General features: G+C 43.5%; 1 protein-coding gene across 1 annotated transcript in view; it reads right to left on the bottom strand.

Annotated features, from left to right (window-relative positions):
- LOC135517315 (piezo-type mechanosensitive ion channel component 2) overlaps positions 1-15,207 on the bottom strand; it is a 156,865-nt gene that overhangs the window by 18,310 nt on the left and 123,348 nt on the right. The window contains exons 16-27 of the mRNA XM_064941506.1: positions 11,760-12,007; positions 7,412-7,572; positions 6,973-7,149; positions 6,248-6,370; positions 5,758-5,958; positions 4,971-5,175; positions 4,631-4,732; positions 3,919-4,084; positions 2,776-3,019; positions 2,118-2,214; positions 1,675-1,840; positions 1,382-1,471 (exon numbers count right to left, since the gene is read on the bottom strand). Coding sequence (XP_064797578.1) covers positions 1,382-1,471; positions 1,675-1,840; positions 2,118-2,214; positions 2,776-3,019; positions 3,919-4,084; positions 4,631-4,732; positions 4,971-5,175; positions 5,758-5,958; positions 6,248-6,370; positions 6,973-7,149; positions 7,412-7,572; positions 11,760-12,007 — 1,980 coding nt within the window. The remainder of the gene's footprint in view (positions 1-1,381; positions 1,472-1,674; positions 1,841-2,117; positions 2,215-2,775; positions 3,020-3,918; positions 4,085-4,630; positions 4,733-4,970; positions 5,176-5,757; positions 5,959-6,247; positions 6,371-6,972; positions 7,150-7,411; positions 7,573-11,759; positions 12,008-15,207) is intronic.

Below are 15,207 nucleotides of genomic sequence, written 5' to 3' on the forward strand. Positions count from 1 at the left end.
GGCTTGGTGTCAGGATGTGTGGAGATGTAATAGGGGTTAGTGTTTGGCTTGGTGTCAGGATGTGTGGAGATGTAATAGGGGTTAGTGTTTGGCTTGGTGTCAGGATGTGTGGGGATGTATAGCAGCATCCACATTAATGTAGAAGTGTTTAGAAACATATTCTATTCTAATTTACAATAAAAGTGACTCCAAAATGACACAATACATTATTTACCATTAATTTCTACTGGGCACAAAATAATCTGAAACACTACCAAAACAAACAATTAATGTATCCATTCACAAGCTTGATGTAGTCATTGCGTGCTAAGAATATGGGAACAAAATACTAAACTTTGGACTACTTTAATACTCATTAAGTGAATTTGTCCAAATAATAATTTTGGTTCCCTAACATTTTTTTAACCTTTATTTAACTAGGCAAGTCAGTTAAGAATAAATTCTTATTTTCAATGACAGCCTAGGAACAGTGGCAGAACGACAGATTTGTACCTTGTCAGCTTGAGGATTTGAACTTGCAACCTTCTGGTTACTAGTCCAACACTCTAACCACTAGGCTACCCTGCCGCCCCAAAAAGGGCTGTCATTTCAAAATGGTTCACCCGATATCAAATCCAAAGTGCTGGAGTACAGAGTCAAAATAACAAAACATTTGTCACTGTCCAAATACTTTTGGACTTCACTGTATAGTTTCAATAGTTTGAGTTGTTGTTGTTACGTGCACAAGTACAGTCAAATGCCTTCCTTGCAAGCTCTTTTCCAACTTTCCCAATGCAGTAATCAATATCAATATACAGTATAGTACTATAAAGTAAAGTACCATGAAAACACACAAGAAATAGAAATAAGAAGAATACGAGAAAGTAAGTAAGCTATATACAGGGTCAGTTCCAGGGTCAGTGCCAATACCATATTTACAAAGGGATAAGGGGACTAGGCATCAGGATATACGATAAACAGAGTAGCAGCAGCATATATGATGATTGTGTGTTTGTAAAGCCAGTAAGTGTGTGTGTGTGTGTGTGTGTGTGTGTGTGTGTGTGTGTGTGTGTGTGTGTGTGTGTGTGTGTGTGTGTGTGTGTGTGTGTGTGTGTGTGTGTGTGTGTGTGTGTGTGTGTGTGTGTGGAGACCTGTGAGTCAGCGCAAAAATTAAATAGAAGGGTCAATGGAGGTCGTCTGTGTAGACATTTTGTTAGCTATTTAGCAGTCTTGTGGCTTGGGGATAGAAGCTGTTCAGGAGCCTGTTGGTGTCAGACTTGTTGCTCCGCTTGCCATACAGAGGCAGAGAGAACAGTCTATGGCTTTAGTGCATATTATATTTCTTTGTGTACGTCATATGTGTAATGTGTGTCTATTATATCTGTGTAGAAAATGCGCTCACTGTCTCTTCAGCAGGTCCATAGACTTTTTCTCCACTTCGATCCGGGCTTTGACAGCTTTCACTATGGTCGCCTGGAATAGCTCAGCCCCTCTTAAACACAACAAACACAATACTTTTCATATAAATTGACAAATACATTGACTGAATAAACAGTCAACTTTGATTTTCTATAAAAAAGAAAATGTGATGGTCCTTGTGAAAGTAAAGTGAATTAAAGTGAACCTTATCCCCAGGCTCCATTGAGAGAGAGCTGGATAGTAGACGCGGTTAAACCAAACAACAGTACAATTTACCTGGAGGCCAGGATCTGTGAGGAGCGGATGTCGGCAACCACGTGCAGGAAGTAGTAGCTCATGAAAACACGTCGCTGTAGCAACAGGAAGGCAAAACAGATGCTATCCCAGATGATGCCTGCCTCGTCGCTAGGCAACTCACACTGCTTGTGGCTGTGCTGCTCAGCTACAAGGATTTGAAAAAATATTAATAATATACATTTATTAATTCAATTTTTCGATTCTTTATATTTAGAAGAAAGTCAAATAAAACTTCTCAACTCAAATTATACAGTACAGTCCCCACCCCCTTCTAATGGAGTCATCATCAAGCATTTCTGAAAATGTAACTGAATAATGTTTAATAAATCCTTTCAAGTGAGTTACATTTTTGTCACATATCAACATGAAGAAAGTGAGTTTCCAAAGGCACGCTGCTTTACATTGGTAATAGGGTCACTTACGTTTAGAATAGCCCTTTATAGTGCAGGCCAGGCTGAAGAGCTGAATGAGCCAACAGTGATCGGTGACCAGGACTTTTATGTACCCACAGGCTAGTATCTGAGGACCGAGAGGACAAACCAGTCAGCTAAAACAGGACACAGCGGCAGCCAAACACACCACAACATCTAGATTACTGTAATGCTGTTGCAGAGGTCTGATCAGCTGAACTTGTCCTATCTGGCCAGCCGGCCAAACTAATCCTATATGTCTCCAATTCATCTGAAGTGTTTACCGTTAACGCAATCTCCGCAAATGCGGGAACATTGCCTTAAAAAGCCTCATTGTTGATCAAGTGAGATCGGATTGAATCCTGGCCCATGTTTCAGGACAGCAGGACTGTTTTGTTTTCATTTGGAGTAACATTGCTCTTTTGACTTTTTTTCAATTGTTAGGCAGGTATGTGTCACCATACTGCGCCCAGAGCCTGACTTCGGCAAACAATCTTCACGTTTGGCTCCAAAAACCCACAAGAACAACTTTTGTAAATGTTGCATTCTAACTACAATCTCGTTGTCTTACTACAACGTTTGATGCCAAGATGGCTGCCCAAACTGAGTTTCCGAATTGCCAGTAATCCCAGTATTCAATAACACTGTATCTAGTGTTGCCAACACTTACCGAGAGTATGTTCTTCATGGTGATCACAAACACGTTGTAGGCAATCAGGAAGTCCCAGTAGTGCAGGATACTTTTGATTGGCTTGAGCAGCAGGTCGCCCCCGAAGAGCAGGAAGTAGAAACAGGCCACCAGGTAGCCCATACAGAAGATGGAGATGCGCGTGGTGCCCGTGATGAAGATGATGGTGAGCACGAACCAGAAGAGGTAGCTGAACATGATCACCTTCAGCATGTCCAGGTAGGATCTGAAAGAGGGAAATTAATGAATAAAAACTTATTGAAGTGTGGGAATGACAACATTCAAAGCAAAAGTCATTTGTTTGGAATCTGTCATTCAAATCATCAAATTTGAAATTGGGTTTTGAACCAGACTATGGGGAAAGCATGCAGTTGGCATATACAGCAGCAAAGCTAACGTTCAACAAAAATATATTCTCGAACAATAGATGTACAAATACAAGCTTTTATATATCCATACAGAGATGAGCAGAGATACGTTGTGTATTTTATCCTACAACACAATATTGTCATGCATTTCAATATTACAACTTTGTTGACACATTGTCATCACTACTTGTCACCAGTTCTTGTTGTTTTTACAAGCATATGTATGTGAACTGGAGGAGCAGTGATGTCAGAGACTTCGACTGGGGGGGGGGTACGACCTCATTTCTGATACGACCTCATGCTGACTGTTCCAAAGGGCCAGCTGTTTTAAAGAACGTTTCCCCCTTGTTCGAATCACTCACAGGACACGGTTAAAGGCTTGTTTTAACATCCCTGAGTTATCTGATACCAGGAAAGAGTGAGGGAAAGAGAGGTGAGAGCGGAAGGAAAACACAGGTGTTTGGCAATGTGCTCACTTAACTCACTTCACATGTCAAAACAATGGGAACCCAAGGAAAGTGTCTAAAGGACTTTATAATAGACACTTTGGACAGGGACTTAGAGAGATGGAATAACTTGACAGTGAATGGAATAACTTGCCTAAGACCAAACGACTCGTGCTCGCACTCTGAGGAAAAACACATGGACTTTAGTACATCAGGCTAACTCTTTCTCGAGCCACGGGTTCGATACCTGACCAGGCACAACCTGTGCACCAGACCTGGGCCTGGCTGGTACTGTGTTTCACATAGACTACCTGCAGTGGATGAAGTCAGGGACGGGGTTGTGCTGACTGAAGGAGGCGGCGTCCAGGTCCCTGCAAATCTCCACGTTGTCCCCGGCCAAGAGGCGCACGGCAGCCTCGTTCTCCTCCTCAAACACCTGCCTCTGCAGTGAGGCACACAGCAGCAGCATGAAGTCATCTGCGGGAAAGGACAGGAGGAGGAGGAGGAACAGGAGGAACAGAAAACAGGAGGATGAAGAAAAACACACTTATTTCAAGTCAATCCCAGTCCCAGCCCCAGCCCCAGTCCCAGCCCCAGTCCCAGTCCCAGTCCCAGTCCCAGTCCCAGTCCCAGTCCCAGCCCCAGCCCCAGCCCCAGTCCCAGCCCCAGTCCCAGTCCCAGTCCCAGTCCCAGTCCCAGCCAGCCCCAGTTCCAGTCCCAGCCCCAGCCCCCAGTCCCAGCCCCAGTCCCAGCCCCAGTCCCAGCCCCAGCCCCAGCCCCAGTCCCAGCCCCAGTCCCAGCCCCAGCCCCAGTCCCAGTCCCAGCCCCAGCCCCAGCCCCAGTCCCAGCCCCAGCCCCAGTCCCAGTCCCAGTCCCAGCCCCAGTCCCAGTCCCAGCCCCAGTCCCAGTCCCAGTCCCAGCCCCAGTCCCAGTCCCAGTCCCAGCCCCAGCCCCAGTCCCAGTCCCAGTCCCAGTAGCTACAATCCCAACGGCAAACGCTCAGTAAATAAAGGCTGTTCTCACAGAGCAGGAACAGGGGGTTGGGCTTGGTGTGGAAGTCAGGGAAATAGAGCCACTTGATGACGTTGGAGTCTGTGGAGGATGAGGGGAACCTCCATGGGTAGTCTGGGAAAACGAGGAGAGGGAATGGATCCATTTAAACACTATTATTATACAGTCTGTTATGACCTGTGCAAGATTATGTACTAAATTTGACACATGTATTCTAACTATCGAGGAGAGACATTAAATGAAACAAAATGGACGCAGCAGGTCCGGCCATAGATTTAAATGGCCCCACATACAATATAATACAATGCAATACAAAATGATGTGTTTGATATCTTTCTGTTGCTCCACCCACCTTTGCAGGCGGCCGGTGGGAAGCCGATGCAGACAAAGTACTGGAAGGTGAGCATGCAGGCCAGGAAGCAGCTGTACTGGGGCCAGATCTCAGCAATGGCCTTTCGCCGCCGGCGGTAGATGACCGCGATCAGGCCGAAGGCATGGAGCATGGCGTAGAAGTCCATCCTCTGGCCAATCACGTTCACCGCTAACAGGAAGCATGTCTTACAATAACAATGACAATAGTTAATGTTTAGGAAGCTTTAGTCTCAAGGGACTTTTATATTGGGTCTACAGAGGGTTACGGGGTAGGAAGCACGAAGATGGAGTTCGGAAGTAGGAGTTATGTCTCAGTCATGTAGGAAACTTAGGGCTGGGCGATATGGTCAAAATATCATATCGTAATATTTTTCACATTTTTGACAGTATGGCAGTATCTGAGTAATAAAAGTTCTAAATATGTTTAATGATTAGAGCTTTACCCTAGAATGATCACAAATGAATTCAATGTGATTTTAATGGTCTCTCTTCTGATGGTTTCATACTCAACCAAACTAAGACAAAAACCATTGACAGTGAAGTAGTTGAATTTGTAGAACTAATTGAATGTAATTTAAGTTAGCACTGTATCCAAATATCGTTACCGGTATGGATGTGGATCCATAACAGTATACCGGTATTCATAATTAGACAACTCAACAATTACTTTAACACTCTTAACAGATATTTCTAAACAAAGATATTCTTGTAAATATTCCAACTATCGCACAAGGAAAAAACATGGACACTTTGCTATGACATCATACCTCCAGGCCAAACTTGTAGAAGAAGTAGTTGATGAAGTACTTGGCACAGTTGAGGATGCCATCGTCGAGGTGTTGCCGGGTGATATCATGGAAGATGGTTCTGGTGATGGGGGTGGTGAGGTTGTTACTCATGCGGTACAGGTCCTGGTGACGGTAGATGGTCACCTCGAACGCCAGCAGGGCCAGTATCAACAGGTTGTTCTGTTTGGAGATGGAGACAGATAAAGGGGACAGGGTTCAAATGACAGTGTAAGTGTTAATGACATAAACATTTTTTCCAGTATAGGTCTAACCCACTGTTTACAAGGATACCCCCAAGAGTTAAATGTCATTCGAACACTGGAAGGGATGACCGAGAGATGATATTAGTGTATAATGTAACATAATTACAGTAGTTGAAGGTATACGTGAGAAAGACAGGCTATCCTCTATGTGTACTGTATGTGTGTGTGTAGTCAGGTTCCCAGTGCAGCGTCTCTCCTCCACTCACCCTCAGGTTCTCCAGTAGGGGGGAGAACTTGCGGAGGCCCACCCAGTTGGCTGGGTCCACAGGGGCGCTGTAGAGCAGGGAGTGGGCCATCTCACTCCTCTGGGCATCCGTGTAGTTCAGAGGCTACATACGAGACGAAAGGAGTGTCATTAACACCCTGAACTAGTACAGCCTAGCACAACAAACCAGAGTATAATGACTGTTTTAGGTCATTTACCCCCTAGAGGAGACACTCAAAGAGGAGAGAGCAAGAGGAGAGAGAGATAGAGAAAGGAGATAGAGAGAGGGAGAGAGAGAGAGAAAAAGGAGAGAGAGAGAAAGGAGAGAGAGAGAGAGAGAGAGACAGAGAGAAAAAGGAGAGAGAGAGAAAGGAGAGAGAGAGAAAGGAGAGAGAAAGGAGAGAGAGAAAGGAGATAGAGAGAAAATAAATATTGAGGAAAGATCAGAAGTTAAACATACTGTACAGCCTGCACGCATACACACCCACTCCCCCTTTCCACAAACCCACACACACCCACTCCCCCTTTCCACAAACCCACACACACCCACTCCCCCTTTCCACAAACCCACACACACCCACTCCCCCTTTCCACAAACCCACACACACCCACTCCCCCTTTCCACAAACCCACACACACCCACTCCCCCTTTCCACAAACCCACACACACCCACTCCCCCTTTCCACAAACCCACACACACCCACTGCCCCTTTCCACCAACCCACCATGGAGCAGTTGTTGGAGTATGTAGAGGGGTTTATAGAGGTGAGTTGGTAGAGCATCTTGCAGACGATGATGACACAGGTCCAGACGGTGCAGACGCTGGAGGCCAGGGGCCTGAACTGACTGAAGGGCAGGGCGAACGCCCAACTCACCAGGAACACGTAGTTGAACAGAGACACCTGGAGAACAGATTCAGTCAAAAGACACCTTAACGTTCTCAAGGTAGAGTATGTGTTCTGAAAATACAGTGTGACTGTCCATACATGGGATCTTGAAAGCCTATTCTGATGGCGGGGGAGAGTTGTCTGTTACAATGTGAAGACCATTTAGAGAGATCAAGTGTGAAGTGATGAGACTGTGCACACACAATTGATGTTAGCATCTCATGCTAGTGTTCTCATTGCAATCTTTCTGAGAAAGCGGCTGAATAGGTCGGCTCACCTCTTTGATGGAGACCCAGAGGATGTAAGAGGAGACAATCTTGATGATATGGAGCTCCAGGAGCCACCAGACGGTCAGCTGCAGCTGCTGGAAGTACTGCAGGAACTTGAGGAAGAGCACCGTGAGGCGGTCCACCACCAGATACCACTTACTCCTCAGATCTGGGAGAGGAGGGTGAGTGGGAAAGACACACAGAGAAATAGAGAAAGAGAGATACAGTGAGAGAGAGAGAGAGAGAGAGAGACAGTGAGAGAGAGAGATACAGCGATAGGGAGAGTGGAAAAGACACACAGAAAGAGAGCGAGAGAGATAAAGAGAGCGACAGAGAGAGATAGAGAGAGCGACAGAGAGAGAGAGAGAGAGAGCGAGAGAGAGACACAGAGAGAGAGAGAGACAGAGAGAAGGAGACAGAGAGAGAGACAGAGACAGACATAGAGAAAGAAACAAAGAGAGTGAGAGAGACACAGGGAGACAGAGAGAGAGAGAGAGAGAGAACGAGTTAGAGAGACACAGAGACAAAGAAAAAGAGACAGAGAGAGAGAGACACAGAGAGAGACAGAGAGACACACACAGAGAGGGAGAGTGACACACAGAGAGACAGAGAGAGAGACACACAGAGATGGAGAGCGACACACAGAGAGACAGACACACAGAGAGAGACAGAGAGAGACAGAGGGACAGAGAGAAAGAGACAGAGCGAGAGAGAGAGAATGACAGAGCGAGAGAGAGAGAGAGAGAGAGACAAAGAGATAGAGAGACACAGAGAGTGACAGAGACACACACAGAGAGAGAGAGCGACACACACAGATGATAGAAAGATCGACACACACAGAGTAGAGAGACAGATAGAGAAAGACACAGAGAGATAGACACAGAGAGAGAGACACAGAGAGAGAGAGCCAGAGAGAGACAAAGAGAGAGAGCGACAGAGAGGGAGAGACACAGAGAGCGGCAGAGAGAGAGTGAGAGAGACAGAGAGAGAGAGAGCACTTCACGTTAATGGGTAGAAATGGAAACACTTTGTTCAAGAGCTCACCTGAGGTTGTTTACAGTCAATTGTCAAGCATTATTAAGGCATAGACAAATCACTCTGTAAATGGGGACATAAAGCTCGCTTGACTACAGTACACAGACTGGGACCCCGTTCCAGTGAGCCAGAATACCACTAGAGGGTGCTGTTCAATTTGAATGGTGGTGTATGGCGAACAACATGGAAAGATCATTCAGTTCTCAACAGTCTGTATAGAGTGTCATCTGGCATGATGCTTTACAAACAAGTGATACTCTCATCTAACCTTGCAATACCCTTTCACAACCACAAGCAAACCTTTTCAGATCCAACTCTCTGATAGCTAACAGCAGGGCAGATATGATCAGTGTCTTCATAACAGGAGCAGACAGAGGTAAATCACACACCTCTGACAGACACACTTGTGTCACTTGTACGTGTGATTTACTCCCCTCGGCTATGTGAGACTGGGCTGAGTGGATTTCAGCACATTCTGGGAACTGTGGTAGTATGTGTCATCACAAACACACCCACACACGCAAACATCTTTAACATATTCAAATTCATTCTTACATCAGCAGGAAACAGATGTTGAACAGCCCAAGCAGTGTTCTGTAAAGACTCTGAGACAGCGTCAGGGTTCAGACACACACACAGACACACACACACACACACACACACACACACACTAAAGCTGGGTCAATAAACCGAAAATGATCGACACCGACCATAACATTCATTTACCGAAGGCATTTGACTGAAAAATTTGAATTTAACTGTATATAAGAATATATAAAGAAAAACCCTTGAATGAGTAGGTGTGTCCAAACTATATATATATAGTACCAGTCAAGAGTTTGGACACACCTACTCATTTAAGGGTTTTTCTTTATTTTTACAATTTTCTACATGGTAGAATAATAGTGAAGACATCGAAACTATGAAATAACACATATGGAATCATGTAGTAACCAAACAATGTTAAACAAATCTCAAATATTTGAGATTCTTCAAAGTAGCTTGATGAATACTTTTCAATTAACAGGTGTGCCTCGTTAAAAGTTAATTTGTGGAATTTCTTTCCTTCTTAATGGGTTTGAGCCAATCAGTTGTGTTGTGACAAGGTAGGGGTGGTATATAGAAGACAGCCCTATTTGGTAAACGATCAAGTCCATATTATGGCAAGAACAGCTCAAATAAGCAAAGAGAAACGACAGTCCATCATTACTTTAAGACATGAAGGTCAGTCAATGCGGAAAATATCAAGAACATTGAAAGTTTCTTTAAGTGCAGTCGCAAAAACCATCAGGCGCTATGATGAAATGGGCTCACAGAGGACCGCCACAGGAAAGGAAGACTCCGAGTTACCTCTACTGCAGAGGATGAGTTCATTAGAGTTACCAGCCTCAGAAATTGCAGCCCAAATAAATGCTTTACAGAGTTCAAATAACAGACACATATCAACATCAACTGTTCAGAGGAGAATCAGGCGTTCATGGTCGAATTGCTGCAAAGAAACCACTACTCAAGGACACCAATAAGAACAGGACTTGCTTGGGCCAAGAAACACGAGCAATGGACATCAGACCGGTGGAAATCTGTCCTTTGGTCTGATGAGTCCAAATTTGAGATTTTTGGTTGTGTTTCTGAGACGCAAAGTAGGTGAACGGATGATCTCCGCATGTGTTGTTCCCACCATGAAGCATACTATCATTTGTTTTTCAAAATGACAATAACCCAACACACCTCCAGTCTGTGTAAGGACTATTAAACCGAGACTCCTGCCTGTTTGCGCGGCGGTCGTCGTCGCCGGACTACTAGCTGCCACCGATCCCCTTTTCCTTTTCTGTTTGTTATGTCTTATTGGTTGCACCTGTTTCTTGTTTGAGTTTTGGTTCAGGACTATTTAAGCCTGTTAGACCCGCCTGCTTTTGTGTGGGCTTGTTTTCTGTTAGTCTCGGTTGGTTGCGTGTTGTGTTCCCTGTCTGTTTGTGCCCAGTTTTGGGTTGGACACTTTTGTCTTCGCCTGTTGTTTTTGGTGTTAATTGTGGATACCTTCGGTTTCCACCATTTTCCTATGCTCTCATCGCGCTTGACTCCGCAACCACCACTCCTGGCTGTGTGACACCTGGCCTCCACAATCCCCTGTACTCTACCCAATTGAGATGGTTTGGGATGAGTTGGACTGCAGAGTAAAGGAAAAGCAGCCAACATGTGCTCAGCATATATGGGAACTCCTTGATGACATTTTGGAAAAGCATTCCAGGTGAAGCTGGTTAAGAGTGTGCAAAGCTCCCATCAAGGCAAAGCGTGGCTACGTTGAAGAATCTGAAAAATATTTTCATTTGTTTAACACTTTTTTGGTTGCTACATATTTTCATATCTGTTATTTAATAGTTTTGATGTCTTCACTATTATTCTACAATGTAGAAAATAGTACAAATAAAGAAAAACCTATTGTCTATTACTGCGCTGTACTTTGTCATGTATTTGTACGTTTTATGTTGACCCCAGGATGAGTAGCTGCCGCATGTGTAGTGGCTAATGGAATTATAATAAACTAAATACACTGTCAAACAGAGGAAGAATTCTTCTCACTCACTAGACAATCAAAGCCAAATGAAGTTAGACAGCATCAAATTAACACACCATTCACTCGGAAAAGACTACTAGAGAATTAGATGGCATGTAGTCTCTCACTGTATGGGAGATCCACAACCCAAATCCTCCATACTTACTATGGCTAGCAACGTAGCGTTTGGCTATTGCATAAAGCACAGTGTAACAATAATGAGAACCTATGAGAAAATACCTTGGAGAAAAAGGTGTATTCAGGGTACCATAATACAATGATACATCCTAGAGGTGCATGGCTCTGACTAAACACGGCTTCCAAGCCTGTTCGTTCATCAAACAAGTCTAGACAATTTCATTCCCATCTGTTTACTGTCTTCCTCTCTCTCCGTGCCTGATTCACGTCACTCCAATAAAGCCCTAGCGTATTGGGATATGTCACAATCACATCTCATCAATTATTTTATTACACTCCAACAAAATACAAAGTCTATGTACTTGGCAAATTATTCATACGGATTACCGAGCGGGATACGTCAAAATCAAAACATATCAACTGTTTAATAGGTTACCCCCGCCAACGTACAATGTTTACTTATCAAATTATTCCAGGTGATAAATTATTTTATATGAGATACATCAACTTTTATTGGACGAATGAAGGTGCTTGCAAACTGATCCAACATTTTGTGATATTCACAAAAGGTTTATTTGTTATCCCTGTGCATGTGTGGCATGTGCATGTCTGTGTGCGTCTGTCTGTACCTGACATCTCATCGACCGGAGACTCTGGTTGTACTTTGTGGGGGCAGGGGTAGCTCTCCGCCTTGCTGCAGTGCTCCAGTGGTTCTTCACACCTTCTCATCTCCTCCTCCTCCTCATATCTTCTATTCACCTCCTTATCCTCCTCTTCCAGCTGCACCTTCTCCCCAGCCTCCTCCTCTTTGGTGGTCACAGTGAGGGTGGGTTTGATCAGAGAGATGTCTGCCAGACTGCCATCTAGGTGCACCAGCCTGGGAATGGAGAATAGAAAATAACAATAATATATATATTATATATATATATACAGTGGGGCAAAAACGTATTTAGTCAGCCACCAATTGTGCAAGTTCTCCCACTTAAAAAGATGAGAGAGGCCTATAATTTTCATCATAGGTACACTTCAACTATGACAGACAAAATGAGAAAAGAAAATCCAGAAAATCACATTGTAGGATTTTGAATGAATTTATTTGCAAATTATGATGGAAAATAAGTATTTGGTCACCTACAAACAAGCAAGATTTCTGGCTCTCACAGACCTGTAACTTCTTCTTTAAGAGGCTCCTCTGTCCTCCACTCGTTACCTGTATTAATGGCACCTGTTTAAACTTGTTATCAGTATAAAAGACACCTGTCCACAACCTCAAACAGTCACACTCCAAACTCCACTATGGCCAAGACCAAAGAGCTGTCAAAGGACACCAGAAACAAAATTGTAGACCTGCACCAGGCTGGGAAGACTGAATCTGCAATAGGTAAGCAGCTTGGTTTGAAGAAATCAACTGTGGGAGCAATTATTAGGAAATGGAAGACATACAAGACCACTGATAATCTCCCTCGATCTGGGGCTCCACGCAAGATCTCACCCCGTGGTGTCAAAATGATCACAAGAACGGTGAGCAAAAATCCCAGAACCACACGGGGGGACCTATTGAATGACCTGCAGAGAGCAGGGACCAAAGTAACAAAGCCTACCATCAGTAACACGCTACGCCGCCAGGGACTCAAATCCTGCAGTGCCAGACGTGTCCCCCTGCTTAAGCCAGTGCATGTCCAGGCCTGTCTAAAGTTTGCTAGAGAGCATTTGGATGATCCAGAAGAAGATTGGGAGAATGTCATATGGTCAGATGAAACCAAAATATAACTTTTTGGTAAAAACTCAACTCGTCGTGTTTGGAGGACAAAGAATGCTGAGTTGCATCCAAAGAACACCATACCTACTGTGAAGCATGGGGGTGGAAACATCATGCTTTGGGGCTGTTTTTCTGCAAAGGGACCAGGACGACTGATCCGTGTGAAGGAAAGAATGAATGGGGCCATGTATCGTGAGATTTTGAGTGAAAACCTCCTTCTATCAGCAAGGGCATTGAAGATGAAACATGGCTGGGTCTTTCAGCATGACAATGATCCCAACACACCGCCCGGGAAACGAAGGAGTGGCTTCGTAAGAAGCATTTCAAGGTCCTGGAGTGGCCTAGCCAGTCTCCAGATCTCAACCCCATAGAAAATCTTTGGAGGGAGTTGAAAGTCCGTGTTGCCCAGCAACAGCCCCAAAACATCACTGCTCTAGAGAAGATCTGCATGGAGGAATGGGCTAAAATACCAGCAACAGTGTGTGAAAACTTTGTGAAGACTTACAGAAAACGTTTGACCTCTGTCATTGCCAACAAAGGGTATATAACAAAGTATTGAGATAAACTTTTGTAATTGACCAAATACTTATTTCCACCATAGTTTGCAAATAAATTCATTAAAAATCTTACAATGTGATTTTCTGGATTTTTTTGTACCTATGATGACAATTACAGGCCTCTTTCATCTTTTTAAGTGGGAGAACTTGCACTATTGGTGGCTGACTAAATACTTTTTTGCATCACTGTATATACACACATATATATATATATATATACAGTACCAGTCAAAAGTTTGGACACACCTACTCATTCAAGGGGTATTCTATATTTTTACTATGTTGAATAATAGTGAAGACATCAAAACTATGAAATATCACATATGGAATCATGTAGAAACCAAAAAGTGTTAAACAAATCAAAATATATTTATATTTGAGATTCTTCTCCAAAAAGGAGAGTGATGGAGTGCTGCATCAGATGATCTGGCCCCCACAATCACCCAACCTCAACCCAAATGAGATGGTTTGGATTGAGTTGGACTGCAGATTGAAGGAAAAGCAGCCAACAAGTGCTCAGCATATGTGGGAACTCCTTCAAGCCTGTTGGAAAATAATTCCAGGTGAAGCTGGTTGAGAGACGGCCAAGCGTGTGCAAGCTGTCATCAAGGCAAAGGGTGGCTACTTTGAAGAATCTAAAATATATTTAGATTTGTTTAACACTTTTTTTGATTACTACATGATTCCATGTGTTGTTTCATGGTTATGATGTCTTCACTATTATTCTACAATGTACACAATAAGAAAAATAAAGAAAAAAATAGTTCAAACTTTTCACTGGTACTGTATATATACACATATATATATTTATCTGAAATGTTTATCCAAAGCATGCATACATTTTTTGTTTAGGTGTCCCTATCAAACTCAGGATAATTGGCATTGCAATCTGCCATGCTCTATTAACTGAGCCACGCAGGACCAGAATAATTTCTGCCCCTGAACAGGCAGTTTACCCACTGTTCCTAGGCCGTCATTGAAAATAAGAATTTGTTCTTAACTGACTTGCCTGGTTAAATAAAGATAAAATAAAAAATAAAAATAGAAACAGAATTACTAGAATGGACAAAGCCTCTAATTCTGGTTCTATGGGAGAGACCGTCAGGCTGGATCCCTCTAGTTATCAAGAGAGTACTTGTTCTGTCTCCTTCCCTTCATGACCACTGATCTCAAAGTGACAGGTGTAAACAACAGAGAGACCTATCCAGTCCATAGGCCTTTTCCTTCTCTTAACATCTGACAAGTTCTGTACTGTTCTGTAGCTTAAAAATGATTCCAACTTATGGAGAGCTCATTTACCATTCACCTGCAATCTCCCAAATCAAAATATGCTTTCAATAAAATATTATGTGATGACATTGCATTGCATTCCACCCATACTTGCACCTTGTGTAGTGATACACGTAAAACACCGTTCAGAGGTGTGCAGTTAGTGTTTTAACTTGACACCATGTTAGAGTTAGATGGAAATGGGTCAGAGTGAAAGACTAGGGAGGCTATACAGTAAAACAGAGGGCTTGCCCAGGCAAGCAGCTAATGTCTGAAGCAGCAAGGCACCACTTAGTCATCCTGAGTCATGGGCTGTTTTCCCTCCACAATGAGGGAAAACATGGTATGTACTTAGAATCCCTTATGGACAACTAACACTATTGAAATAATTAGAGATGTTTTGATGATAGAGAAGGTGAATGACAACATATTTTGAAGGTTAAGGCCAGCTTTGCTTAGCTTTCCATGGTGAGGGCTTGTGTATGTTTGGGT

The sequence above is a fragment of the Oncorhynchus masou genome, chromosome 28, assembly GCF_036934945.1.
Source record: "Oncorhynchus masou masou isolate Uvic2021 chromosome 28, UVic_Omas_1.1, whole genome shotgun sequence".
Lineage (NCBI taxonomy): Eukaryota > Metazoa > Chordata > Actinopteri > Salmoniformes > Salmonidae > Oncorhynchus > Oncorhynchus masou.